Source organism: Gossypium raimondii, chromosome 7 (assembly GCF_025698545.1).
Source record: "Gossypium raimondii isolate GPD5lz chromosome 7, ASM2569854v1, whole genome shotgun sequence".
NCBI classification, from domain to species: Eukaryota; Viridiplantae; Streptophyta; class Magnoliopsida; order Malvales; family Malvaceae; genus Gossypium; species Gossypium raimondii.
The window spans coordinates 7,203,960-7,216,021 of NC_068571.1; the positions used below are offsets into that span (position 1 = coordinate 7,203,960).

Sequence of the window (12,062 nt, forward strand, 5' to 3'; positions counted from 1 at the left end):
GTTATTGTTGTTGCTATGCATTGTTATTACTTATTTTATTCTTTTGATTGATAATATTAGTATTAAAATGATGTATGTTATATAATCATTATTGTTGTACATGCTATGAACTGTTTATTAATACATTCGTATTGTAGTCATTGGTCAATTTAATATTTATTTTGTGTAACATTTTAAATATTACATTAATTTCGACTCAAATGTATTTTTTTAAAAGTAATATTTCGTATTTTGGAATTCAAGAGATCGTTCCCTAACTTGTGGGGTCTCGACTTTTTCTGATAAATCCGAATATATGAACTATTTTTAAAAAATACATTTTTAAAATTATCTCGGGAATAAAAAAAGGATCGTGTCCCAACTTACGGGATATGATTTCTTTTCCGAAATCGAGATGATCAAAATTTCCTAAAATAAATAAATTTTCGTTGTTTATTCTCGTTTCGAGGATTTAAGGTATTGCATCCTAACTTACGGGACGTAACCCCTTTTTTCGATTAACGTGAAATATTTTCTTTGTAAAATTCAATCAGGTGATTTTGTAACAAAGGATCGTATTCCAAATCTCCTCAAAGTTTTTAATTTTCGACATTAAGACATTAATTAATCAATTAGGTACCGATTTTGGGCATGACGAGGATGCTAATCCTTCCTCGCACGTAACCGACTCCCGAACCCGTTTTTCTTGAATTTCGTAGACCAATATCATTGTTTTAATAAAAATAAAACGTTTTTTTAAAACGATTAAATTGCAAGGTGATCCGATTATACCTCAATAAAATATCAGTGGCGACTCCCTTTTTTTTTCTTTTTCATTCTCAAAATAAAAGTCGATCCCCTTTTATCAAAATTAGTTTCGACAGATAACACAACTAAAATCTTATTTAAATTTTACATTTACGGCTAATCAAACTATTTTTCATACCTATTTTTTCTAACTCTATGGATTCAATGCAATGATCCAAGTTAAGAATTACTTACTACTTAATAATTAAAACTATTGACCTTGCTTATTACTTTAAACAATTCAATATTTAATGGCGCTAATGCGGGGGGGGGGGCTTCCTGTAGAAGCTACGGAAAGAACCTGGTCTTGTAGATACCTTCAAACAGATAAATTTGGTTTGGGCATTTTTTTTTACTCAGCTTGAAAAGTTTCGAGTTTATTTTTTTAATGGGAATTGTTACACAAACCAAACCCAAACCCAAACCCAAGGCGAAGACATCTTCTTGTCCTAAATCTTGTAAAATGGCACAAATTACCTAGATACCTGACACAAGAAGCAAGTGAAGGAAAACGAAGCCAAAAATATGAGTCCATTTGGCCATCTCTTTCATTACTCTAATGTTACTTGAAATCCAAAGATAAATGTAGGATATAAATGCCTGCTTAATATGTAACATCATACTTCTATACTCATATTAGAATCTGAGTATATTGAAACGCAATTATTAAACACGATTTGTCACTGTCCAGCTCCCCAGATTATTTATCCATCAAAGTGTGAAGGGATGAAAAGTTGAGTGAATGGTCAATTTAATGGTGCATCTTTGTAATGAAAGGTGTACAAATTTGCAGAAAGCAGATGGATGGATGACTTGAGAGAAATGATGAAAACTCTTTACGTATAAAACATTTAGCCGATGTTTTTTTTTTCTTGTTTGAAGGACTCAAAAGTACAAAAATCATAGTAGTCGTTAAGAGAGTGAGTGAAACTGTGAATTTTTAGTTTATTTTATTCTTTTACGCACTTTACGGGTTTCTCCTTGTAATCTTGCAATTATCAAATTCCTCCCAGAAAGAATAGGGAACAGTGCCCCCTTCATGTCAGTCCAACAATACGGAAACAAGCCTTCGTCGCCATTAAAAAACTCTCTCAGATTTTGGTGGGGTTGGGGCTTAGGACTAGAGGTGACCATCATCATTCGAAACTTGTAGAATTTTTTTTCTTCAGCTCCATTCGCGTTTCATTCAAACAGTTCGTATTCATCATTTTAAAACATATTTAACTGTATATCATTAAAAATTAAAATTAAAATTGAATCCAATCCAATCCAATCAATGTGAGTTAATTTGAATGATAAAAGGGGATTTGGGGCCAAAATAGTTGCCACCCTCATCCTTCATCTCGATGCTTTTTCTTTTTTCGCTTTGGTTGTTACCCAAAGAGTCATCATTATTATTTCAAGGTGGAACATAAGATGCTTTGACATGACCTTTTTTGTTCTCCACTCAAAACAATCCGATTTCAGTATTTGGGTGCAGCATATATATATATATGCATATAAATTTATTTTTTTATTAAAAAATTTCTCTGAAACTAGAGTAGTGTGAATTTAAGATTTAGTATTAAATTCTTGGGATAATATACCTTTTTCTGATTATTTTATTTTATTTATTTATTTTAGTATCTAAATTTATAAATTAATTTTATTTTATCCTTGAACTTAGAAAATATAAAGTTTAGTTACGTAACATTCGAGATCATGTCACATCATTACTTAAAACTTAAAATTTTATATAATCTAAAGATCACATACAATATTTTAATAACTCGAATCGATGATTGTATCGGTTAGACTACTAATTTTCAATTCAATTGGTTAAACGGTAGACCAACAATAATGAAAATTCATAAAAAAATTAAAACATAAAAAATTACTAAATCAATTCAACCTGTTTAACTATTAATTTTTGCCTCAATTTTTAATTTTTACCAGTTTCGAGTAGTTTTTTATTTAATCGGTTCAACCCTTTTGTTTAGACCAGTATACTGATCGATTCTCGATCCGATCAACTAATCTAGTCTTGTTCCAAAAATACTGACCACAACATCAAATCTTGACGGAATCCAAGTTCAATGACCAAAATGAAACTAGTTTTCAAGTTCAGATAACAAAGTAGATAAAAATATATAAATACTAAAATAACCTAGTTCCCAAATTCAAGGACCAAAAAATATATTACCCTTAAACATTTTTTTGTTAGTCTAATTATATTCAATTTGACCCTATGTCAATACCAAACTGCTTTATCAAAAAAAGAAAATGGAAATACAATGTAAAAGAGGCCAAATCCTAGTTGAGCCTATACTATATATAGTAGCCCTCCAAACCCAATAATTCTGAGGTAAAGTAAGGAAACCCCAAGAGGTAAATATGTGAAATTAGTCCATAAGAATGAGAAGTCACCCAACAAAATTAAAAATCATTTGTTCTGCCTGTCTCAAAATCATTTAAACTTTTTGGGTTCCAAATCCAATCGCTTGTTCAGATACCAAATATAGGTTGGTTCCAGCGGTGTTGAAATGACACATTTTTCTTCCTCTCCTTTCGAATCCAAAGTCTTGACTCTTTTGTAAGAAAAGAATCGTCAAAAATCAAAGCTTTTGGCCTTTGTACCCCAAACAGCTGTGCCTCACTTTTACTCTCCACCTTCTTTTGTAGTTTCAGACTATCTAAGAAAAACCAAACTCTGCCTCATCACAACTTCAGCTACCAGTGTGTTTTCTGAAACAAAACAAAGTGTTTGAAATTCACAAACAACAACAAAAACAACAAAGTTGAAAACAATATATGCAATTTACAAAAGTCATTAAAGAGAAAGGCACAGCATCGGTTCCAGTTCTTTTTGCCTTGGCTCTTTTCTCTTGGCCTCTTCTCCCCCCCCTCTCGATTCCCTCCAATTCATCCATGCTGTAAATACAAGTTCATTTTTCAAGGCTTTAAATATTGTTCAACATGCAACTCATTTTCTAGTAGAAATTTCACAGCAATGAAAATTAAAATACCTCAAAAACCCAAAAATAAAAATCTCTCTTGTTTGTCTTTTAAGTCTGCCTCTGTGTCTCTTTCCCAAATACAAACACAATCTTTTTTCTTTTCCCTCTGAAGTCAAATCCCTTCAACTTTACGTTACACCTATAGCAGTATAACCATTTCTCCTATATATTAACCCATTATTATTTTACCTTTGCCTCTCAACTCCTCAACGCTATCTCCTTCTTCTTCTTCACTATCTCTTTTTTAACTTCAACGATGGTGGAAAACCACAGCCGTGAAGACCACGAGACAGGCGGTGAGAACAAGGAAAAAAGACCCAAGTTCTTTATCAACGACCACGTAGACATCCTCATAGAAATCCTCGAACGCCTCGACGGCCGTTCCCTCTGCGTCGCCGCCAGCGTCTGCCGTCTCTGGTGCACCATTGCTCGCAATGACTCCCTCTGGGAAAACCTCTGCTTCAGCCACGTGTCTCCTCCACCTTCCAGCGTCCGTTCCGTGGTTCTTGCCCTGGGCGGCTACAAACGCCTCTACACGGGTTGCGTTAGACCGGTGCGGAGTCGGCTGGGAAGAGTGAGAAGAGCCTCCTGGGCTGGCGACGAGGTCCAGCTCTCGTTGTCTTTGTTTTGCGTTGATTATTACGAAAGGCTTGGTGGAAGTAATAGCAACGGGAGGCTCGTCGAGAAATCGTCACCATCGTCGCTAATGTTCCTTTGCAAGCCAGTTAACGTTTGATTTTTCATCGCCTTATCTTATTTTTATTTTGAATTTATTATACCTCGAAACCGAAATGATCATAAAATTCTTTATAGCTTTGTTTTTTGGGGGGTTATAACTATGTATGAGATTTGTCAGTAATGAAAATTAATAATCCAGTTTTGTTGTTCGCTTCTCCTTTCCTATTATAGTACAACCATATTAAAATGGGACTAGAGTTTGAGTGTGTTAAAATATAATACATTTTATCATATTTCTATTTAAAGATTCATGAAGAGTTATAAGTAGTTTTACATATTGGAGATATAATAAAATCTATAATTAGATTATTGTTAAATATATATATATATATATTAAAACATATCATTTCTTAAAATGTAATTTTATAAATTATTAAAAATTTATTAATTATATATTTTAATAAAGGATATGTTATGGTTCACTTATAATATATGAATAGTATAATATGTCTGTTTCTTGAAATAAAATAAAATAAGAATTTATTAGATTATGGTGTGAGTGAGAAATATCTATTATGAGTTTTATAAAAGATAATATTAAATTTAAATATAATTTTGATTGAAATGGTAATGTTGAGATAATGAAACATTATAATGCTCTTGCTTCAAATATCATGAATTTTTTGAATTTATTAAAATATACAAATACATAACTACTCTTAAGATAATATTTATTATTTTATGAAATGATTATGTAAAAAAAAACTATAGGCTAATGCGAAAAAAAGATCAATTAATTTTGTATCAAATTTGCACCCAATTGAGCCTCTATCTTTAATTAAAATAATCAATTAAGTCGCTCGTTAATGAAATATGTAGTTGAGCACATTGACTATTAAAATAAATTGACGGATCAATAAATTGTGACACATGATAACTTTTAATTTAATCAAATATTTTAAATATTACAAATGGTAAGAAATCAAAAAATTTATAAAAAATATAAATAATATTAAATATAAAAATTGATATAAGTTTATAAAAAATTTTTAAAAAAAATTAATAAATCTAATATTTAAATTGATATAAACTTATAAATCTGATCTGGACCAGATTAGTCAATCGAACTGGTTAGATCGAAATTGCCAAAGGTACTGGTTTGAATAGAATCATTAGACTGATTGACTTAAGAACCAAGTCGTTGAGCATATGCTAACAGCTGGATAATAAAATTTTGGTTTAATAGTATCTAACTGTATCAAAAATATTTTACATTATGCAATATTTAGTAAGTAATTTTCAACTTTTCAAGGTCCAAAGTATTGTACTATACTTAAAAATTAGAGATAAATTTTTAAAAATAATAATAATTTATCGAAAGGAGAGCGCCATTTATTTGTGGAATATTGAGAACATTTCATTCAACATAAAATGACATTAACAATCTTGATGACTATTTCCATTATCTAACGGTTTGTGCAATGTCATGTGCTCATTATGATTTTAGGGTTTAAATGATTTTTTATAATTTATAAGAATTTATTATATTATTTATAAGCTTTTATGAATTTTCATAAGTTTCCATAAAATTTTAAATATATTTTATTAATTTTATATTTTTATAAGTTATTATATTTTATGATTTTTATGATTTCCTATAACTTTTTAAGTTTATATAATTTTAATAATTTTAATATTTAATATTTTTTATGTTTTTCATATGTTTTTAAGAATTTTATATGTTTTCATAAATTTTAAACATGTTTAATTAATTTGATAAAAATTATAATTTATTATAATTCATTATAATTTTATATTTTATAATACTTATAAGTTTGTATAAATTTTAATAGTTTTATTTTTTATAATCTTTAATTTTTAAATATTTTTAATAATTTTATATATATTTATGATTTTAATATTTTTATGAAAAATATTAGATTAAATCGAAATTATCACGTGTCACTATCGATGAGATCCATCAATTTATTTTAGTGGACAATATGTCAACCACGAATTCCATTAAGGAGGAATTTAATTGATTAATTTAGTTAACAACAATAGCTCAATTGGGTGCAAATTTAATACAAAGATTTAATTATTTTTTCGCATTTTCTTAAAGGTTTATATATATATATAGCCTTCATAAAATAAATGAACTTGTAATAATTTTTCAACCGAAGTGGAATACAATTAATAAAGAACACGAGCTCAATCAAACATATTATAATAATATAAATGTTTGATATAATAAAATATAATTTTATATTGCATCAAATGCTAACTTATAAAATAAAATAAAATAAATTTGTAAGGCATTTGGATTTTATGGGAAGGTGGAGAGGATGACATAAATGTATATGGATTTTTTAGCTATCTTTTTCTCGAGAAAAGATATGACCTACGAATACCAACCGTTACCCTCGCCTTAGCTTGCTATCCCTTTCTCTTCTTTTTTTCGTTACGATTAATTGTTAAAATAATTAACCATAAAAAAGCAATTTTGTCCTAATATAAAATTTTGGGAAAAATAACGAATGTTTTAAAGGTAAGGCTTTTTCTTTTTAAGCTTAATGGTAAATTTTAAATGCATAATCCACTAACTTTATAAAACAAACTATTTTCACCCTCTATTTAATTTTTCATCTCTTTTAATCATCAAACTTGTGTTTTTTGTCAAATTAGTTGAAAAAATTAGCAGACGTTGACTTTGTTGACGTAGCATCCATGTAGCAGTCCACGTGTATATTATGTTAGAAATTAGTAAATTTTTTAAATTTAAAAAATAAAAATTCCAAAAAATATAGAAAATTATTAAAATTATTTTAAACATTTGTAAAAGATAAAAATATTAAAATTTAAAAAAATAAAAATATTTATTTTCAAATAAATTATCCTTTTAAATATTATATACGTGGACTACAATACAACGTCGTTAACTTTTTCATCCATTATGGGTGATTTAACAAAAATTGTAAGTGTGAAAGTTTAAATAAATAATTAAAATGACTTTTTTAAAAAAGAGTTAAAGTGCAAATAAATCATTATATTTTCAATATTAGTATGAAATTGTACGAAGGCATTTTATTAGCCCTCAAATCAAACCAATATTAGCTTATTTTATAACCATTATGTTTTCAACATAACATGTATTGCATATAAATATATGCATTTATATTTATATTTTTATTATTTAATAAAATATGGTAGATTTCTACTTTTTATTCTTCATTCACACATTTTTTAATCTTTACAAAATCGATGTAAAACAATTTAACGATATTACCACCTTCTTGTATATTGCAAATTTTTTTTTGTGTATAATTAAGGAAAAGGAATATAATTACTTAGAATCAAGTCAAACTCTCATATCTACAACATAGCGCTCTTATCACTGAGTCAAAAGGTTGTTAATATAAAATATTAAATTCAATTGTTTTAGTTTTAATATTAAAACTATTTTTGACCTTTTATATTTAAATTTTTTCTAATTTAAAACCAAATAACAATGTTATTAATTAAAAGTTAAATTGAAATTGTAAAAATATAATTACATTAAATTATGAGTCATGTTCAAAATTAACTTATCTAATTGGGATCATATTACCATAATATATTTTCTAATTTTATACTAATTTATTTTCATAAGTGGAAAAACTATTGAGATTATTAAATTTTATGATTATATTATAAAATATGAAATGAATTAAAGAAAATTTTAAAAAATTAAATTAAAATATAACTAAAAATAAATACTAATAATATTTCAAATATATTTAATTTTTCTATTTTAATCTTCTGACTTCTCGTCATAATCTTCTTTCTTGATTTTCTTCAATTTATCGTTATCGTCTTTGATCAACATTGAAATTGAGATGTAATTATTTACTTAGTAAATGAAAATTGCCTAAACAGTTTATAAATTTGTAATAATAAACAAAAAGATTTTGTTGTTATAAATAGGGCTTTTATAAAATTATAATTTTAATTGTAATTAAAAATAGCATAAAGTAATTTTAAAATTAATAAAATGTACAATTATAAAGTGAAACTTTCACATTAGACAATAGAATGATATGAAAAGTGACTAAGAGTGAGTTTAAAATAAATTTAGTTTAATATGTATAAAAAACAAATGGCTTAAGAGTCAGAAAAATCATCAGTAAAAAAAAAAATCAATTGAGCCCTTTGTGAAAAACTGCACCCAATTGAGCTCTCAATGATCAAAAAAACATCAAGGGTAAACTACATGAACAGTCACTCGACTATTAGAAAGTTACAAAATGGTCACTAGGGGTGTTCATTCGGTTAACCGACTGGTTAACCGACCCAAAATAATATTAACCGAATTAACCGACCTTTCAAAATTTTTAACAATTAACCGAACCGAATTTTTTTCAAAAAAATTAACCTAACTGAAATTTTTTCGGTTAATTCGGTCGGTTAACCGAATTAACCGAAAATTATATGTTTTTTATTTTTGGTTAAAAATTAACTGAATTGAATCACTACATAATTAAATTATTTTTAGACTTTTAGACTTTAGTTTTAGTTTTAGTTTTAGTTTTAGAATTTTATTTTTATTTATTAAATTATTTGTAATTTTTATGATTGGGTTGGGTTGGGTTGAATACTTGGGTTTGGATTGGGTTTAGGTGAATAGTGGGCCTATTTATATATTATAATTTTATTTATTAATTTTTTCGGTTAAACCAAAAAAATTCGGTTAACCGACAGGTTTCAAACCGAATTAATCGTTAACTGAAAAATCAAAAAATAATTAACCGACCCCCGACCGAAAAAATTCAGTTAACCGACCGATTAACTGAATCCGGTCGGTTAACCGAATTTTTTTGGTTTTACCCGAATTTTGCACACCCCTAATGGTCACCCGACTTATCGTTTTATTTTTTTAGTCTAAAACCATTACAATACCAACAGATTTATGAGTTGGTAGTTAACTTAATGACATGTATTCTTCTAACCCTTTATTTTTCCATATAATTTTCATGTCATTTTATAGTTAATTAAAAATAATAATTTAAAACCCAAAACCAAAAACTACAAGATTTACTTCAATGTCTTGCTAATTGATCTGCCATAATTTGATACGTCAAATTAGACTCTCCAAAACACTCAATGAGCTTATTCTCAAGCGATTTACGAGTCTTTTCCATACTTTTGCTAACTTTTAGTTTTTACTATTAATAATTGTTTTTTTTTTGCTTAGTTTTACTCCTTTTGAGATCTAAATTAGCAAAATGGTGTCATGGGAAACCTAACGGTGCATTTGAATTGGTGTAGGGAGATGACAATGACCCGACCTTAAGGAAAACATTTGAATAGGGTGCCGCAACATTGATGCTATATATGTCGTGACATTGAGTTCCTTTGCCTCAAAGGTGCAAGACTTCAATAAAAAATCAACCTGGAGCCGACTATCAACAAAGTCACAACACAAGCTTCCAAGGTCACGGTATCACTAAAGATCTAAAGTGAAGAAATAGTGGTCACCACCAAGGATGTCGTGACACCGGTCAATGGATGCCGCGACATTGAAAACCCCTAAAGCCACAAGTGTGCTATTGTCGAGGGTGTCGTGACATTGAGACCTGGATGTCACCACACCGTACCTTATGGGGTGAAAATTACTGTAGGGGTAGTCTTTTGTCTAACACCAACCCAAGTCAAACGCACATTATAAGGGAAAATTTATCATTGTTAGGGTTGAATTCTCAACTATTTAAAAGACCTTTTTGGTTGTCAACTTAACGGAGCCAACTTCATTTCATCTTTTTAGCTTAGTTGTTAACTTCTCTTTTTTTAAGTTTAGGTTATTTACTTTTTTGAGCTTAGTTGGTATAGTTTTTAGTTTTTTTTACTATAGCTTTTCTCTTATTTGTAATTAAGTACTCAAGTTTACTTTGTATTTTGATTTCTCTTCAAATCCTCCATTATATTTTAGTCTTGTTTACCTCTAAAAGCATAAAAATCTTAACTTTATTTGTATTTTCACCTCCATTGTTGTTTCTATAATCCTCTTCAAAGCATCCATAAAAACCTCTTAAGATTCCTCTAACCCTGTTTTTGTGTTTACTTTAATGAACCATTTGAGCTATAAGTATAAGTATTTTAGTAATGTTGTGACTTTTGATCCAACCAATTTGATAAATTGGTATAAATGTCTTTTATTCCTTTTATTGGAATTAATCACCATCATCAATCCATCTTATTTGGTTGCGCTTTGTTGTAAGATGAGTTGATGAAATGTTTGCATGGTTTTTGAATACTTAGTTAGAAGCAATGTTTGGATATCATCCAAAAACTATTATTACAGATTAAGATGAAGCCATAACTATTGCAATTGCAAAGGTACTACCACATACCACTCATCATTTTTGCACGTAGCACGTTGAAAAAAAGTTTTCAAAATATCTTGGTCATATTTACCAGCAATTTAATGAATTTAAGAGTTACTTTTTTTAGGTGCAGCCATTATACATTCAATTCCAGAAGAGTTTGAATCAGAATGGAGAAAGATAATCGAAATGTATGGTTTATAAGAAACTATGATTGAAAAAGCTATACTGCATTTGAGAAAAATTTACCCCTGCTTATGTGAGATTCAACTTTTGTGCTGGAATGTCCACTACTTAAAGAAGTGAAAGGATGAACAAATATTTCAAGGATTTTCTCAACTCGAGCACATCAATGAGTAAGTTTGTAATTCAATATGACAAGGCCCTTGACGTAAGATACAACAAAGAAAGAAGAATTTCAAAACAATGAATTCAAAGATAATTTTTAACTCATTATACCCAATGGAGAAAAAAGCATCAGATGTTTACACAAGAAAAATCTTCAAAAAATTTCAAGATGAGTTAATTCATTTCAAACAGTATATTGTAGAAAAGGTCAATATAGATAAGCAAGTGTATAGTTACAAAGTGCGTGAGTTAAAAAAATTAGAATATATTGTGACATTTGTTGGCTCGTTGATGAACAAATGTTTCACTACTTAAAGAAGTGAAAGGATGAACAAATATTTCAAGGATTTTCTCAACTCGAGCACATCAATGAGTAAGTTTGTATTTCAATATGACAAGGCCCTTGACGTAAGATACAACAAAGAAAGAGGGAAGAATTTCAAAACAATGAATTCAAAGATAATTTTTAACTCATTATACCCAATGGAGAAAAAAGCATCAGATGTTTACACAAGAAAAATCTTCAAAAAATTTAAGATGAGTTAATTCATTTCAAACAGTATATTGTAGAAAAGGTCAATATAGATAAGCAAGTGTATAGTTACAAAGTGCATGAGTTAAAAAAAAATTAGAATATATTGTGACATTTGTTGGCTCGTTGATAAACAAATATTTCACTACTTAAAGAAGTGAAAGGATGAACAAATATTTCAAGGATTTTCTCAACTCGAGCACATCAATGAGTAAGTTTGTAATTCAATATGACAAGTCCTTTGACGTAAGATACAACAAAGAAAGAGGGAAGAATTTCAAAACAATGAATTCAAAGATAATTTTTAACTCATTATACCCAATGGAGAAAAAAGCATCAAATGTTTACACAAGAAAAATCTTC

At 28.4% G+C, this 12,062-nt stretch overlaps 1 protein-coding gene across 1 annotated transcript; it reads left to right on the forward strand.

Moving 5' to 3' along the window:
• Positions 1–3,312: 3,312 nt before the first annotated feature.
• On the forward strand, positions 3,313–4,666 carry LOC105802948 (F-box protein SNE). The gene has a single exon (XM_012634868.2). The coding sequence runs from the start codon at positions 4,039–4,041 to the stop codon at positions 4,516–4,518; it is 480 nt and encodes a 159-aa protein (XP_012490322.1). The 5' UTR covers positions 3,313–4,038; the 3' UTR covers positions 4,519–4,666.
• The last annotated feature ends 7,396 nt before the right edge of the window (positions 4,667–12,062 follow it).